The following is an 18,579-nucleotide window of genomic DNA, read 5'->3' as shown; positions in this document are numbered from 1 at the left end:
AATAATATAATAATAATTATATCGTTTTTTTTTTCATCAAAATTGTATAGTTTTCTGGCTATCCTAGCTAGATTTTATCTGTGTTAATGATAACCAGAAATCGTTCACAAATACGAGTTATACCCCAGCGAGCACATACTGGTCTACCCTTTCGTGGAATGGTGGTTTCCACCATACCCATGATTGGTATAATGGAAACCATCTATCTATATACATTAATCGTCTATCGTTTCTCACAGTTACGAAACCAGATATGCTGGAAGAGTACTCTGGTTTTAAAATGTCTCAGGGAGACACAAAGCCAGAGGCTTATAATATTTATTAAGCAAGTAAATAATATCATCAGTTTTGTTGCTTATGGCACTCTTACATTTCCACTGAAGTATTTAGGGGAGAGTTTAACAACAAAATTAACTTCTTTTAATACACTAAATTCCTCGACAGATCTACTAAAATCTAAAAGCCACGTTCGCCAAAATTGCAGTTTTCCGCGGTCTATGTCCCAAAAGACCTTTACACAGACCTTTAGACGGCAGTCAAGAATTGTTCTTGGCTATTAAAAACCGTGGGAAAGGCATCAATAGAATACCGAACGGATGAAGTCGCGGTAACTAATAATGTTATAAATATGTATTTTAAGTAAGTAACTCTTGTGGCGTGAATAATACGAGTTGAAACAAAAGCATACAAAAGTCACGAATGCTTCACATTCACGTCGTAAGTAGTACATGAGGCAGTGAACATTTTTTTAAGTAGTAGGTATCTAGTTAACTTCAAAAAAAATGTTTTGAATTATAGCCTCTATTTCGATATCGAAAATAAGACCTTTCAGACGGTGTGTGCTTTTTTTATAAATTAAATGTCCTATTAAAATTCGAAATATGGTCTGTTCGGAGACCTTAAGATGGGATATTTTTGGGCAGATTTTTTTGATTTGATTTTGATTTTTGAATATTTATTTGATTTGAAATTAATTTTCGATGACATACTTAAGCTATAGGCGACATAATACCCACACATCCGGTGTTTAATTTAACATAATTTCAATTCAGATATCATAACATAAATTAGATTAAATATTTTGCGAGAAGATTAACTTTAAATATAAGCTTTCACCTTCACTTATGGGCACATATGTTATTCAAAACGTTAAAGGCTTTGCACCAAATAAGCGCCGTTCCGGCTCCTTATTCAATCTGTGGGACACAACAATAATAAAATGAATGTTGTCCAATAGCTATGAACCCAGACATGCTTTAATAGGTACCCGGATATCAGTGTAACCTATTTATAGACAGTATTGCATGAAATGATATGTTGCGCCCCATTTACAGCTGGGGTATTCTAGAGCCATATTATTCAGATATTGATTTATTGTCGACGTTTTGTTTCCGAATTATGATTCTTAATTTAAGAACGTAAAGGTATATCAAATAAATTGTAATTTAAAAATAATACTTTGAAATTGAAATATAAACTGTCAAAATAATTTACGGTATTGCCCCGCAGGTAGTGAAAATAACAGAGGTACACAACCTTTAACATCACGTGCGACAAAAATTGTTTCAGTAGCACCTATTTTCTACTGTCTTTTCCCGCCAGCTTTCCGACTACATGCACATTTTCAGCATGAAAATTCTGAAAATCTTTCAAAGCGTGACATTGTCTTGACTGTCGCGTGTTTGAGCCGATAAGAAATACACCTCATATTTTAAATCCATGTATTTTTAGTCATTAAGTTTTGTTCACCTTGTGTGGTTATATTAATTATTATTACCTACACAAGTCTATGATGACCTCTAGTCACAGTAAATATATTAACGCAGTATGAAAACTATGAACAAACGTTCGAAACGACACAATCACACATATGCATTAACTGACAAGTTCCAAATACCACGGTCTTCTGGTACCTCATCGGAGGTCTACCAACACTGCGTTATCTGTGCGAGGTCGCTTCGTACCGGTAAACGCAGCGTTTGCGTCCGACGAGGTGGACAGATGACAACAAACGCAGGGAGCCGCTTGACCCAAGCAGCAGAAGACCGTGGTACTTTGGACCGTTGGAACTCCCTACAAAAGACCAATCTCCAGAGTGGACGTCCATTGGTTGATGTGATGATCATAAATTTCAAAGAAATTTAAATTCATTTATCTCATATAAGCCTAGTTTATAAGCACTTTTGGACCGTCAAGTCAGTCTATTTGTAGTGACTCTACCACCAGTTCGGAATGCAGATTCTACCGAGAAGAATCCTGCGAGACGAACTTTCATAGTGTGATGTCTTACGGGATCTTATTATGGGGCAAAGCTGCTGATATTGAAACTATATTCATATTGCAAAAAAGAGCTGTACGGTCAATATATAAACTTAAATCACGTGAAAAATTTAAAGAAATAATTTACGGTAGCCTCACAATATATTTATAACAATATAGTATTTGTAAGACAAGAAATGGTCATAAATTAGTGACATCTGCATATCGTCTGCGAAAGGTGCAGAAGTCATTTGTGTCGCTTTTATAATATGATTCCTAAGGTAATTTTGGACTTACCAATGCATAAGTTTAAAGAATGTGTTAAAACACATTTATTACAGCGAGGTTATTATACAATTGATGAATTTCTTAATGACAAGGTTGCTTGGAAGCATCCGGCTCCGCTTTCATCTCTCACAAGATAGAAAAATGAATTTTGAAATGTAAAATGTTAATTTTTAATCTTGGAAAAGAGCAACTGCTTAGTTTCTTGCCGGCTTCTTCTCGGTAGAATCTGCCTTTCGAACCGGTGGTAGAGTCACTACACACAGACAGACTTGACGTTTCAAAAGTGCTTATATTAGGCCTACTTGAAATAAATGAATTTTGAATTTTTTGAATTTTTTTGAATTTTTTGAGAAACTAAGCAGATTGCTAAATCCCTATTGCAATAGGTAACTTACCCATTTTTAAACTAGCCTCGTATATGGGTAAGAGCTAGGATAAGTAAATTATTATACTGACCTGAGTGTGTATCAAATATTTTGAGTCACATCAAATATTTTGAGTATCGACAGACGTCGTAACAAAGCAATGCCCGCGAAATTTTCACACCTTCGCTCGACCATTTGTTTTTAAACACCAATTGTTTCGGTCAGCTAATTGCCTTTTATGTGTTTGTTAGTTGAACACACTCTGGGCACATATTCAACACGTACCTATACTAGTAATTGTAACAAATATTCAGATAAACTCTGTTGAAAAATATCCATCGAGAAACAATAAAATAAAGGGGCGTTACAATTTATCAATTCTAATTAATATTAGATAAGTACAATCGCTAGTGGTAAGCTATAGCCTGTAATTTAGCTATAGGTGGTATTAGTATGCGAAAATTAGTGAGTACTTTGCCATATTATTAGAAACGACGAATATGATTTCCTTCAGCGAAATAGCCGGTAAAAGACCACCGAAGAAGAAAATATTGGTTGAGGTTACGTCGTACGGACGAAGGAGTGCTACACTTCAACAAATTACGACGAGAGTCGTTGAAAATTTTATACCGCAAAGTAAAAAAATACATATTTATCCCATTTGTAGCTAAGTTGTAACGCCTCAACGACTACGCATTTCATAACCTACGTACCTATATTGATGATTCTAAGAGAGACAGAGTTTTAAATGATCCTTAATATATGATTTCTCTGTACGTGGATATGTATACAAACTTACACGCTAGTAAGAGATGATACTGTCTACGATGGTAGCGAAATAGCCTGTTAGAGTTATGGCAATGCTCGTTACATTAAACCTTTATCGGTTTCTATGCGGCATCGTACTAGAACGCTAAGTCACTTGGCGGCAAGGCTTTGTCGGTAGAATGGTAACTAGCCTCGTCCGTATGCTCCCACCAAGCGAGACTGCCGCAAGTCTGAATTTGTGAATTTCCAAATTTACCTGCCGGGCATAGAACCCGGGAGCTCTAACTTATACGTCCATAGCGCTGAACAACGCGCCAGGGGGGTCGTCAAAGTTCACTCTAATAATTGGATTTTGGCTTCAGTTCGCGTGTATGCCGTCTATTGTATTCCCCTATCTAACAGATAAGTCGCCGAAGTAATTGGCCATCATTTGTAGGCCATCGACCAACGGGCGCTCGCTAACACAAACCTATATAAATAATTAGTCTAATACTTCTGTCTTGTGTCTAACTTTATAAATAAGTATATAATAACTTTCAAAGGAACACACAAATCTACACCCATAGACAAACCTCATCACGAAAAAATAACTTCTTTTAAAGTACCTAATAATTGACGGAACAAGCAAAAGCCCATCCGCCCATCCCATTATGGTCCGTGAAAACCATCGCCTATAAAAAAAGAAAAACTTCGCAGGGCATGCAAGGGTCACGTCCTGCCACTTGCCGCCCTGTGTTAATAAACTTAAGGTGTAGGTGTTAAGCTTATGTGCCTGTAATAACACCGGCAACCGCGCCCTTTAGACAGGAACACAGCGTTTAACCAATGCTGCTGGTGGCAGGAATAAGCAAATTATTACTTATCATAATATCAACCCATTACCTCACTAGGCCACTAAGGCCCACTATAGGGCACGGGTCTCCTCCCACCAGCGTGGTGGACTCCACGTTTTTGAGAACATGCAGATTTCCTCACGATGTTTTCCTTCACCATTGAAGCAAGTGTTATTTTAATTGCTTAAAACGCACATAGTTTAGAAAATGTAGAGGTGCGTGCTGGAACTCGGGCCCCCGGAAGTGAAGTCGAAGTCCTAACCCAGTGGTTACCGTGTAACCATAGGTTGGTGTAATACAGTGGTAACCATAAGTAGCGGTGATAGCTCAGTACCTATCACGGCTACTTATGGCTTAGCCAAATATCATGTTTTAGGCTTTGCCAGCCAAAACTTTCATCCCATATTTCAACACCCTAAAAGGTTTTTTCAAGACATTGTTAAAATAAGAAAATCAGGCCTATCTGTTACTACGAGAGGGAAGTTCCATACCAAGAAACGTACTCATCATCAACATCAACAGCGTATAACATTCCACGGCTGGGCTATAGGCCTCTCTGTGTAGTGAAGCTGATGATGATGAGTGATATGGGCAACTCCTCAGTTATAGAAGCACAGAGGACGGTGCTGCCCGTACTCTGTTATAATCCCTTCATCGCTTCGAGCAACCCCCGTGGAAACAGGAGGGGTTGTGACAACAGCTGTATTCTTATCTGTCGTAACCACACGGCCTTAAACATACTAAAACTAAAATATAGAAGTCGTTATTCATAAGTTTTATGGCTTCATTCATAAGCTGGAATGGCAGCCCCGTACTGGTAAGCACAGCGTTGGTCGACCCCCAACGAGGTGGACAGACGACATTAAGCGCGTCGCAGGTAGCCGTTGGATCCAAGCGGCTCAGAATCGTGGAACTTGGAACTCCCTACAAAAGACCTATGTCCAGCAGTGGACGTCTATCGGTTGATGTGATGATGATGATGATTCATAAGTTGTATATGAATAGATTAAAGATTACTCTACTACTATATAAGGTAGGTACGATAGGGCTGATATAATTATGTAAAATAAAAGCCCTTTAATCAATTCGAATAAAAAACTATAATATCGCATATTAATACTAGGCGGGCAAACCGAGTTCTTGTGCATATTTGGTCTCTTTGTCAAAACCTTACAATAATTCCAAACTATTTCTTTACAACCGTCAGGTCCAAGGGGAACCACTGTTAGCTAAGTTTGAATTTTGGGTAACTCCGATCTTGATATCAGAACCACCCCTCTATATGGGCTATAAAACTTATAATTGTAATTTATTATCGTGGGCCTCAAGCGAGGGGAAATATAACATCCGAGCACGCATGCGCCGTCGAGTACAAACCCTCTGACAGAACCTGAAGTTAACCTACCGTAAACTCACACCTGATTTTAGCCACGTTTATAACGAATAAAGTTAAATAAGTTTGAACAAGTTTTATTGATAAGAGAACCATTAAAAGATATGAATGAGGACCACTTCGCTCACTATCGAGGTAAGGAAGTGTGCATGTTCTTCACAAGCAGCTGTCTCTATGTCAAAAATCGATAATTTAATAAAACAAGCTTAACCTTTGAGGAACTTCGTCTTGTGCATGCGGATATTAAGAGTGAATTAAAGCCAGATTGTAGGAAATATTTTGTTTGTTGTGTGAGTAGACGTAGGTGATTATTAATTCTTTCAAGAGCACTCGTTTTCGAATTATTATAATGAAAACATACATTCCATAAATAAGACCAAGTGAAGATGAAGATATTATCACAAAAACCGTAAAAAATAAGCTTATCTTTATGAATATATTTCATTGAAACTACGTTTTTAAGAACGATTAAAGATATGGTAGGTATGAATTACAATAAATATTTTATTAGGTATTTTATTATTGGAAAAATTAACATGCGATATAAAACAAATTCTAGCAAGATATTGTATATTAGAACATCTAATTACTTAATCAAATGGTTAAACAAGCTACACTCAAGATATCCATTTAATTTAATACTTGTCTTATACGTTCTATTTTTTAGGTTTTGGTCCTGCTCTTCCTCACATTGATCCCGTGGCCAGGACCATCGGTTTTCAAGATCACCTGCTCTCGTGACAATTCCAAAATCGTAAGAAAAGTCATACAAAACAAGTGGCTTCCAGTATTAGAGAGATTTCAGGTATGCACCTATAAATATTACTATGAACTAGGACTATGCGTCCTAATAGAGCACGTCGATCATAGGCAGGGTATAAATATTATAACCACCTTACAAGGTATAAAATTTAGGTATCCACCTGTCAAACCACGGCAATAGGGGATAGAAGAAGTTTACCCCCGTTTATTTTTACACTTATATTATTTTGATGTTATTGCCACGCGTGCGCCAATGCTCGGAGTTCTAATAAAATTTTAAATTTGACTGTTGTTAATATATATTTTTTTAATAATTACCGGAAATATTTTTTTTTTTAAACATAATAATTCTATCCCATTTCGGTCTCTAAGTCCCATATACCTAGTGCGTCCAGATTACGTATTGGACAATAGCACTAGGTCTACATACTAATAGTGGCTCAATTAATTAATAATTTCCTGTTATTTCACTATCTTGTTTGTGTAAATTAATATCGTTGCTATGTTCGAACAGTTAAACTTGATCCTAACAAATCGATTGCGACCTTTATATTTTATCACGCTATCATGAAGAATTTTAATAAGCTGTAATGTAAATAAGGTATGTTATGATCCAATTACGAATATATTATGCGATCATACGAGTTAAATGTTATTTAGCAAAAAAATCTTTTTTATAAAATTACAAGTGAAGTATTGATGAGCCAAATACCGCATGCCCGAGCCATAATCAGTACCTAGGTATCAAAACGAAATTAATGAACTCAATAAATTATTTAGGTTTAAAATAGCTTTGCTTTTAGTGCCAACTTTTTGATCGTTCTCGCAAGACATTGCCAAATATGTCCACCACTTTAGCTAGGTTGATCAGTAGATGTTTTAAGATGCTTGCAACTCGGTAATAAACATATTATGTATCTTCTTAAACATGAAGGTACCGGTATTGTAGTATGCTTAAAAGGAAGTCGAAGAAAGAGATTTTTGTACCATGCTTATTTCGGTCGCTAAGCAGCAATATTGCAATGCTGTGTTACGGTCTGAAGGGTTTGAGTATGATTACAGGCACATAAGGCTTAGGTGTTAAACCTACGCCTCACGTTTATGGATACCGGGTGGCACATTGCAGGATGCGTTCATGCCCTGCGATGTGTTAGTCTGTTCATAGGCGTCCGTGCTTCATGCTTGGTCCGTCACTTAGGCATTACTATAAAAAAAAATATGTTATTTACTAAATAACGAAAACCTATTAATTATTCTTTGTATTTCTATAAAACAGTTTTTAATATTTTAACATTCTATTCTATTTATGTAAGATGATTCACTAGAATAGGTAGGTAACTAAAACTGATGATCAACAAAGAAACGAAGAAAAAAACGACATCCAAGAGGGTTTGATAATTTTTTTATTTTCGTGGTCTTGCAAATATAAATATCAAACGCTCTTTAATCTACGTGTCTATCTTATCAAACCCAGCTTCTTTTACGCTCAAATGGAGCTGGACGGGTCACGTATGTCGTGGAGAGGACGTGAGAAGCATCGGCCGACCTAATCTCGGTGGAGAGGCGATACCGTCAAGGCAGCAGGGAAGAACTGGATTGCTCTAGCAATAGAAGAAGATGGCGTCCTAATGAAGAGGCCAAGCAACAGAATAAGATGGGCTGGCGATGATGACATTTCAACTGACATATTTTTTTAATCATTTGTTGAATACTTTTAATTGTTTGTGTAGGTGAAACTGCCGTTGGAATGCCCATTTCACCCAGCGCGCGACATTTTCGCACCACAGCACGCTGCCAAGTTACAGCACCGCTCTTCACAATGGACTTGTGCCTTTTGCGGGAAGTCATTTTACGAGGAGCGTCATCTAGACACGCACTTCGACCAGCGACACAAGAACCAGATTAACAAGGCACGTGTGCTTTTATTGAGCTTCGTTTCTTATTTATGAAAGGAGGTACGTTACGTTATGAGTAGGTCCACGCCAATTCAAGTAACTGGCAATTAAGTCACTTCGAGTATTTTAATTTATTTTACAAAAGACCAAAACCTTTCACATTGTTCTGTGTAATTGTCTTATTGTAGGGCGGGGGGCCCGAGCCTTTTTTTTGAACAAATGAACAAACAGAAACAAAACAAAAATGACGGCCGATTGGCGCAGTGGGCTTCGTGGGTCAAAGGCCGTGGGTTCGATTCCCACAACTGAAAAATGTTTGTGTGATGAACAGGAGTGTTTCAGTGTCGGGGTGTTTATATGTATTATTCATAAAAAAAATAAATATATACGCTTACTTTGGGGCTAGATGGCGGTGTGTGTATTGTCGTAATATATTTATATAAAAATAAAATGCCTGATTTATACTACCACTTCGTTGCGGGATACGGAACGGTTGTGACTAGTTAGACTTGCAGTCATTAAAACTGTGCGTGCCCCTCGGCGAACCTATAGGCGAGAGTACGGGATGCACTTGCGTATTCACCTCACCCTAGTTTAAAGTTTTGACCCCATAATGTATGGTGGGTCCCATCGCTGGCCTGATGAGGCGGGCCCGAGCCGACTCATAACGATCCTATCAAGAAATTTTCAGATATGATAATTTTCCACGAATCAGTTTATTTAAGTTAGGTTAGTTAGCAAATCTATCTGACGTCGTCGATTTTTTTTCTAGTTAATAATGCCAATTATTAACTTAACTTTCTATATTGTTTAGGTTCATCATGTAAAATCTATTTACTTGAATTTCAACAGGAATATAGGTGAAGTCACAATTAAACACGTGAACCTTTTTCCTCATGATTGATATGAATAACTCGTAACTCGTAGTATGGTAACTCGGAAAAGTTACCCATTTATATCTTTCTAAATTAAATGGGTTTGCTACTTCCCATTTCGTAGTAGGTACTCTAATATTTCATCCAAATCTTACAGGCTGAAGACGCAGTATGTCTGGCGGACTACTGCGATATAATGCGCTGCCAGGTGCTGGTGGCGCATGGCCTTCTGAACGGAGGCAGCGGGCCCAGCACAGACATCGAGCTTTGGCAGGACGTGGAAGCGGCAAAAAAAGCACTTGCGCCCGCTTCAAGCAGAAGCGTTGCGAGGGTTTCTTCGAAAAGGAGACATCGCGCTCGACCACAAACTCCAGTACCCGCAGAGGATTGTCCTAAGACTGATTCCGAACCTGATGATACTGGTATGCAGTTCTCTACATTTATTTCTTACTATATGTCCGCATATGAGTCAACCTTAAAAAAATAGTCGGATGTTGTCGCGGACTGTTTTTAGAACTTTAAAGAAACAATTTACCTATTATATTTAGTGTTTTTGTTTATAATTTAATTCTGTAAGGTGTGCGATAAAGCGTATTTTCATTTTATTTCATTTCAATTTCGACATACATCCGTCGTTTTGGCGTAACGTTTACCGTTCATCGCACGCATCCGAATCTCGCAAAAAGCATATTGTTTGCAGTTTTTGCAACATTACTCATTGATGATCGTAGCGTGGTCCTGGTAGCTATTGTGTGATGTAATATAGCCGATACTAAAACACTACAAAAAAATCCAATTCGAGTAAGTAAGTTGTCATTATTTTAGTTGATCCAAACATACATACATACACACACATACATACATACACTTATACACTGTGTCACACAATGTCGATGCGTAGTTTAAAATTTCTAAGCCTACAAACAGGGACTACGTTTTATACTATGTAAAGGTAGGAATATCATACAAGCAAGCGTAATGAAATAAAGCATAATGAATTAGAAATATTTAGTATTTAGCATAATTAAAATTGATTTTTTATTTGATAAATAGTGAAATACGCAGAGACAGATGATAAAAAGAGAGATGAAAGTGAAAATGACGTGAACCAAACAGCAGAACTGTGTGACGCGGACACTGTGGAGTCGTCTTTACCTCCGGACAGCAGGCAGAGGCGACTCGCAGACCTTCAGGCTGAGCGCGCTGCTTGCGATCCCTCACATTTACAAGGACTCAAGGTGAGACCCTTTTTGCAGAGAATTCCCCTGACAAGCACACAAAAGCGCTAATACTTCTAAAAAAAGTTTCACGACATTCTGTCAACAGAAGTGGCTCTACTCGTTCTTGTTTGTGGAATTACTACCGCCATGCTTATTTCTGCTGCAAAGCATCGTTGTTGCTACAGGCAACCGATGGAGCCTTTTCTCGCTCCGATTGGTCTAATGTCACGATGTCGGCATTCCCTATTTCATAAAAGGTGTAGAACTATTGTATCTCTTCTTAATTATGTGATTTTGGTTTCATATAACATCTATTTGTGCATATGTTTGAAAGTAACCTACACCTTGTTATATTTTTGTTTCTAAAAATAAATAAAATAAAATAAATATATAAGGAAAAAAAAGGAAATTTCCACGTCAAAATATTCAGAATCGACAAAAGTTTAGCTTGGGGTGTATTGGATACTTGGTTGTGTCATTTCATGTTTAAATTTTTATGCTTTTGTGATTTCGCAAAGACACTGGTGCCAATTCTGATGTAGGTAAATAAATCTCTTTACTATACTTAAATAAAATAGATCTAATATGGTTGTAAATTTTTCACATGGAGTAAATTTTTCAATGATATCACAACTTTTAAACCTATTTATTTAGTTTAGAGATTTTGTAAAACATAATTATTGGCACCATTAGCTTGTGCTTTCAAGTAGTTAAAGCGGCACAAGTGACTATTGGGAACTGCTTCGTACGTGGTGAACAGAGTGGTTCTTTCTAGCATTCTTGCATTCTTTTTTGGTAATAAGAATCCATTGTAATTCGTAATGTCAGCTTTAATTTAAGCGAGTTTTTTGTATATAAATAATATGCTATTTTTTAAGGTTCGCTGTGAAAAAGTCGTACACTCCTGTATAGCGACGTTGCTGTTGCACCTGACACAGCATCAGTTCACGGAGCTAGAAGGTTTATTATAAAATTATTTCATTTTATTACCAGAAACAATAATCATGTCTTATTATTTATTCAAAGTTCCTAAAAATTCTTCCAGTAACTTCTTGGAGGAACCTAGAGCGCTTTTATTGTTTTACGAAATTTGGATAGTTCGCGTCAATATAGGATTTTTTCCGCAATTTGCCGATTTTTAAGAAAATTGAAACAAAAATATATGTATGTTCTGTAGTTTCATACTGGTGTGCACTATTTCCGTTGTCTCATTGCCCTTAAAAAGTATTAAAATGGGAGTAATAGAATTTCATACTGGGGAATGAATTTGGTATTGTGGGCGTAACTCATTAATGAATGAATGAATACACTTTAATTGTACACTACATAAACTTATAAAAAAAATTGAAAATAAAAAATTAACAAAAAGTATCAATTTGGCGGCCTTTTCGCATAAATAACGTTTAACGATTGGAAAGAGTAAAACTGTTATATTGTGGGAATAATAATTAATAATTGTTAATTGTCTTACAACTCACTAATATTGGAAGGGGTGATGTATACCATGAGATGAATACAATTTCAAAATGAACGAATGAATATATTAGGTACATCACACAAGTAACAATTAAAGATTCCAGAGTAGGTAAGTATATAAAAATTTGAATGTTTGAATAAAAGATATTTCTGATTCTGATTTCTATTAAAGATGAGATGCAGCGCGCAGTATGCTGGTACCTGAGCTGTGACCGCTACTGGGAGCACACGCCGCCGGCTGCGAGAGCGTTTCCCTGGCCTCTTTTACTAGCGCTTGCTACGGGCCTGGCTCTTGCCCTTTGTATGTGCTATTATATAATATGGATCGTGTTCGAGTAAGTATTTCGTCTACCTTTACTCCGCCATAATTAATTATATAATTACCTTGTTTGCTTGTTATTACTTCACGCGCTAAATCAGCAACCAATAAACTTTATTAGTTAAAAGGATGAAGGAGGGTAACACAGGCTTTTTATACCAGGAAAGCAGGACCACCGCGGGATTTTTGAAAAACTGTTGGAAACGCGTACGAAGAACGCTGCCCGCATTCGTTCTTGGTCGTTACACAGCTAGTTATACAATAAGTCGAGAATTTGTCTTTCATAAAATTCATAAACTCTGTTAAGATCCTCTATAACTCCAATAATAATTGGAGGTCATCTAAAGAGCGCTTCCTTAGAGACTCGGACTGCGTCTTGCGTATCAGTAGGTTTTGAATTGTGTATGTAAACAAAATGGTTTTTGTAATAGCAACTAGGGCGCGAAAGCTCTATCCGAAATATAAACCTAGTGTTTCAAATGTTCGAGAAAGTCATAGGATATGAAGTTGAGATTAACGGGGCAGTTATACCTACTTAGATTAGTCCGCCGATTCGCTCTAGACAGTGCTTGGGAACCACGTGCGGGTGACACATGTAAACAAGTCTTTATTTTGGCTGGCAAATACACTATGCAATAATTGCGTACCTGCTGCCATAGGCACACTAAGCCTATGGACGTCCACGGTCTTTTGTAGGGAGTTCCCACTACAATGGTCTTGGATCCAGCTCAATGCGACTTGCTTAATGCCATCAGTCCACCTCGTCAGGGATCCACCAGCGCTGTGATGGTCCGAGGTCACCATTCCAGCACCTTGGAACGATGTATTATCTATCGGTCATTTATTTTTTAAGGGATTTTTTTCTTACTATTTTTTTACCAACAGTTCAGAGGAAGGAAGCGTTGCGGGGAGCGGGTCTGTGTCAATGACGTCACACTCCTCACCAGCGCGCGGTGAAAGATTGGCGGCAGATGACGCGCTCGACGACGAACATGATGACCACTACATTTACGTCACATACCCTCCCGACCTCAAGCGCCGCCTGCTCGAGAGGTACGCACCTAACCGTCTCACGCTCATACTACTCACACCGTTCATAAGACAAACTCGAGTCGACTAATAGAAATGAAACTTCTTTAATTAATTTTTAATTGTCATTGCCATTTCGTTGGGTCGGTCTTACTGCATTTCTATAATTTTTAGTATAGGTTCAACTCATTAATCTAAGTTTTAACTACCTACAAATGTTTTGACAATCCCTTTTATAGGTACCTACATGCTTTATTTTTTTAAATTTTCATTCCCTTTATTCATCTTGTTCGTTAAGTAACTGTTTGCAAATTTCAATTCCTAAAATTCGTCGAGGTATTTAGTTACAATAATTATAGGTATTTGGACCTTTGTTATAACAAGTAGTAGGTACATTACTGTGTTACCCTATAGTTTTAGTGTTATTCTCTACAAACCTGCGTAGGTACACGAATGACAGATTGCACTTTTTCCCGTTTTGTATTCCAAATTTTAAGCGTAAAAATCTATAGGTTTCGCCTATACACTCCATTTTTACTTAATTGTCTTATAATGTAAACAAACTTTTTATTAGATAAAAAGAGATTTTCTTCACGTTAATGTGTTTTTATTGTTTCTTAGTAATTTGAAAATAAACATTACCTTTTTCATGTAGTTCAATCACAGGCACTTACTAACCGTTCATACATATATGTCTACATTATTGTGTGGTGATAAAAATATTGTTTACATTATAAGACGAAAAAGACTTTCAATGCCACATCCAACCTGCTACTAAGGTAGCTGGTTGGATGCGGCGTTCATGTTTTCGTCCTACGTGCGGCCAATTGCAGTAGTTTTGTGCGTTAGCTCGTTTCTTATGATTCGTCGTCACAAAACGCAAACGATGAACGCCCAGGTCCAGTATGGCCTTGCTTTTGTTAATGTTCATCATAACATAAAATTTGTTTTAGACCTAAATATTAATTAGGAAAACTTCGGTTTCATTGCTTGATCGCGGTAAGAAATCTTTCAGCGTCATGCATAGCCGTTTCCGCGTGAAGAAAACCTCTGATTTGTTTCAATCAAAATTAACAAAGAAAATTTACTTAAGTATAGTTTTACGCTTAAAATAAGGTATGCGATTTTGAATAGTACGTTTTATAACAACCCATTTTACTATAGGTATTTACTATTTCCTGTTATTAATAATTTTGTCGTTGTTTTAGCTGCTACAATAGAACAACCCGACTTTGAAACAAACGTTCACCCCATCGTGCATGACTACTAGATTAACGTTGATTTAGATGTAACCGAGACAGTCTGATGTAGCCAAACGTACTCTTACATACAGTCAGTGATAATATTCTGTACCTTATATCAGTTGAATAATCGAAAAAAATAAATAGTTTAGATTCAAATTGCGACCAATATGAATAAAACACAGTTTTATTTTAATAATAAATTTATTAAAACTTACTTAAATAAATTATATTTTATTGCAGTCTCATCACGTTTTTATGTATTTAATGGTATTTAATTGACTGAGCGAATAAGCTATCAAACAGTTTACTTACTGACATTAAAGGTATAATGTGGGAAAATATCTTTTAACAAGAGCCCTTTCTCAATCTACCATAATAATTGACGACCAAAGTATGTAGACTATATTTGGGAATTTATTATTTCTAAATGTATCATATCTTAAAAAAACTTGCCGTTTATTGATTTAACATAGCCATATCCCTAACAAGTCAGCTCGTTACCACCTTAGACTGTATACTAACATGTGAGATTGCAGTCAAGGGCTAACTTGTACGTAATACTCTTGCGTACAAACATACAGACTTGACGTGTCAAAAGAGCCTTTAGAGTAAGCCTATTTAATAGAAATGAATTTCGTTTATTTTTAATTTTATAAAAAAAACCAGTGATGTTGACAAGATAAAAAAAGTTTATTTATTTGCCTTAGTTGGAGGCTTACTACTAATACGGAATATATATTTACTCTTAAATAAATGTAAAAGTAGTCAGGATGCAGCCGACACGCTAAGTTGAGGGCTAGAAGGCTAAGATAATAGTGTCAATTCTGTTTACACCAATCTTCATATTTGCCTAAATTGATCTTGGATTGCCTGATTGGTCTAAGAATAGTTTAAGAGAAGGAGAGTTAGGTTTCTCGGGGAACATTAAGAGTAGGAGTGTTACATCTAAGTACAAAGATCTATCAATTTAGTTAAGTATAGAGATTCGTGTACAACAGAATTAACACCAATGTCAATATTGGTCATGTTTAAACAGTTAGTATCTATTATTAGTAGTTATTCAATATCTCTTTACAAAAAGGGAAACATAGCCGGAAACAGATTTTTTTTTCGAGTTTCAGGTAATTCTTTTGATATAAGGTACTAGCATAGTAAAAGCCGAGTAAACAGCACCTACTAATTTTAGAAAACCCAAATAGATAGTTATAAGAATCTAGTCAAATAACTCTTTTTAAAACTATAATATTTGATTTTAAATTAGCTCCTACTTTTAAATATAATAGAAGTAGTTTGCTTGAAACGTTGGTGCCTATTTTTATATTTACTTGTAAGTCAAATGTTTTAATCTAAAAATAAGCGGCCATTTTTATGTTGTAAAATTGTCACACAATAGTAATAACGAAGAAAATTTTAATATGTAGAGATACTTTAGCTTCCAAGTATAAGTTTAATATGCAATAACGTATAAATGTAGACTAAAGGTGAATTCAAATAAAAATAATCATTCTTGCAATGCATCGTTATGGTATGATTCATAAAATATAACTAATTTGAATGCACCTCATAAGTCAATATCCTAGATGACTATAGTATAATATGTGCGATAAATAGCTTTGTTGTTATTTTTTTTAATATAACAGAGCCTGTGTTTATCGAGATTAATTGAATAATTGAGTTTGAGAGTGAATTAATTTAATTTAGTATGTTTATCGAGATTAATGAATTAATTAGTTAAAGCATTGTTTCGATGGAATCTTAACTAAGCTTATTAAGTTTTGGCTCTTATACCGAGCAAGTTGTTTCGTTATTTTGGAAGCATCAATAGAATGTCAATGGAGCTACTGTATAGATGTCTAACTTCAATTTAGAGCACATTTATATTTTGGCATTTTTGTGGTCCTTCGATCTGGATAATAATAATGATAAAATAAAACAGCTTGTTTAAACTAGATTGTCTCAACCAGTATACAATGTACCTATTATAATGAAAGATCTATCTTTTTATATTAAATAATCCCAGAATTTAATAATATTAAATTGATGAAAGTGGATTAAAATTCGGTATTTTGTAAAACGTAATTTGGTACCCATAATGTGAATTTCCATATTCCTACAAAATAATTGCTAAAGGCTACAGTTACATTATGTACAAAAAGAAGATGTGCTCGAATAAATTGAAAATGTTGTTAACTCAGTTAAATTGTCAGATCTAAAAATACTGCAATCCTTTTCCAAAGTGAAGTGTTGTGAGATGGAGGGCACTACCTTTATATTTGTCAATTTAGGTAGTCTACAGATTATTGTATGACAGAGTTGGTATAACATATTTCATTATAGAATTATTTGTTTTAAGGTCAATGCTTTGACCATTCCTATTCTGTATATTTCCAATTTATATCCCGTCCGAGAGCTGTATACTGGTTTTTAAAAATTCGATTATGTATAAAAGGATTTCTTTTATTTGAAGCAAAAATACTTCTACAGCCGATATTTTAATAATAAACATATCAAAAAACTTGATACTGGTATCCATAAATCCAAAACAGCAGCGTCAGGTGGAACAAATATAAAAAAGGAATCGAGTTAAAACGATTTTCAGAGTATAAAACTCATATTGATACTCGGGCACTCGTTAAAAGAAATAATTCAATGTGAGCAATTCCATTAAGTTGGAAAGTAGTTTAAAAATAATAGATGCACAATTATTAAAATTAACACAATTATCTTACCTCGAGCCATAGTTAATTAAAATAAAGCAAATCGCGTGAATTTTTTTATCGCGTAGTTTTAGTACCAGTGTCAACTTTTTTTAAATCAACTAATTATGACTTTTATAAATTAACTTTATGAAAATAATCGCTTGGGAAAAATTATGGCTTTCGCCCTTTATAAGTTATTATTCTTGTATACATTTTTTCACAACTTTCATTCTAAAACAAACATAAGTGAACAATATTACAGAATAGGGCCAAGGAAATTAAATTATTAAGAGTAGGTTTAACCATTAATTGTTGCACAAATTTTACGACCTTTAATTCTATTTAGTATCTTACATTTTGAAATGTAATTAAGTATACCTACCTATGTACCTAATGGCAAAAAGGGACGAATTATAGTAGATAATAGAAGTCAAGTGTGTAAGTGCTATGCAACGAAAAACCTATCATAAAAATAAAAATAAGATTACCCAGTAGTTACCATTTATGCTTCATTTATTGAATTGTAAGCATCTAAACCCACGAGCTGGGTTAATTACAAAGCCCCGAGGGCAGTCCGGGGCTTTAGAAAAAAATACGTTCGTTCGTTTTTCTGACCGATCCTTGTAATTTTTTTTATGCACTATGACTTATTTTGGACCGTTCGTTTTTAGTTGAAGACGTGAGGTACATAATGGTCTATTTTTCTTTTTTTTTTTTCTAATCCTTTTATTTATTGATTATTTTTAAGGGATTTTTTTTACTTATAATCTTTAATTAAAATTTTGTTCCCATGTATTTCTTTACGATCCGGAAAGGACAATGTCCATAGGGCAACTAGTACTATAAAGAATAATGGGTTCTGTGATGTTTATTGTTTTATACGAAAATACGTTTTAAAAAAAATCCTGCAATGCACCTTGGACTGCCACCGTTACTTGGACACCAGTACTTCAAATCTATAAAATAAGGGTGGTTTTCATAAATGCTTCAATGAGACTGAAGTAACTCAGTTAGATTAGTGCTTATATATAGCATAGCTTAGTATTTATATTTTTTAACTCACAAAATACGATATTCAAGCGCACTGTTAATTATTTTGTTTATTTAAAAATTAGATTTAAGGAAGTTTGTTAAAATAAAGCTCCGTAAATGTT

At 35.5% G+C, this 18,579-nt stretch overlaps 1 protein-coding gene across 1 annotated transcript; it reads left to right on the top strand.

Annotated features, from left to right (window-relative positions):
- Positions 1-5,908: 5,908 nt before the first annotated feature.
- Positions 5,909-14,890, top strand: LOC120637216. The gene is made up of 9 exons (XM_039908936.1): positions 5,909-6,041; positions 6,574-6,711; positions 8,399-8,578; positions 9,596-9,860; positions 10,492-10,676; positions 11,537-11,618; positions 12,307-12,469; positions 13,339-13,506; positions 14,691-14,890. Exons 1-9 carry the CDS (start codon positions 6,015-6,017, stop codon positions 14,716-14,718), a joined length of 1,236 nt encoding a protein of 411 aa, XP_039764870.1. The 5' UTR covers positions 5,909-6,014; the 3' UTR covers positions 14,719-14,890.
- The last annotated feature ends 3,689 nt before the right edge of the window (positions 14,891-18,579 follow it).

Source organism: Pararge aegeria, chromosome 3 (genome assembly GCF_905163445.1).
Source record: "Pararge aegeria chromosome 3, ilParAegt1.1, whole genome shotgun sequence".
Lineage (NCBI taxonomy): Eukaryota > Metazoa > Arthropoda > Insecta > Lepidoptera > Nymphalidae > Pararge > Pararge aegeria.
Note: the sequence above shows the minus strand (reverse complement) of the source record. Positions and strands in the feature narration are given on the sequence as shown.

Bases quoted from the DNA above. Each gene is read 5' to 3' on its own strand.
- LOC120637216 (XM_039908936.1), top strand. From the start codon at position 6,015: ATGAGGACCACTTCGCTCACTATCGAG. The intron at 12,470-13,338 runs GTAAGTATTTCG...TTTTACCAACAG, and splicing joins ATAATATGGATCGTGTTCGA to TTCAGAGGAAGGAAGCGTTG. The intron at 13,507-14,690 runs GTACGCACCTAA...TCGTTGTTTTAG, and splicing joins AAGCGCCGCCTGCTCGAGAG to CTGCTACAATAGAACAACCC.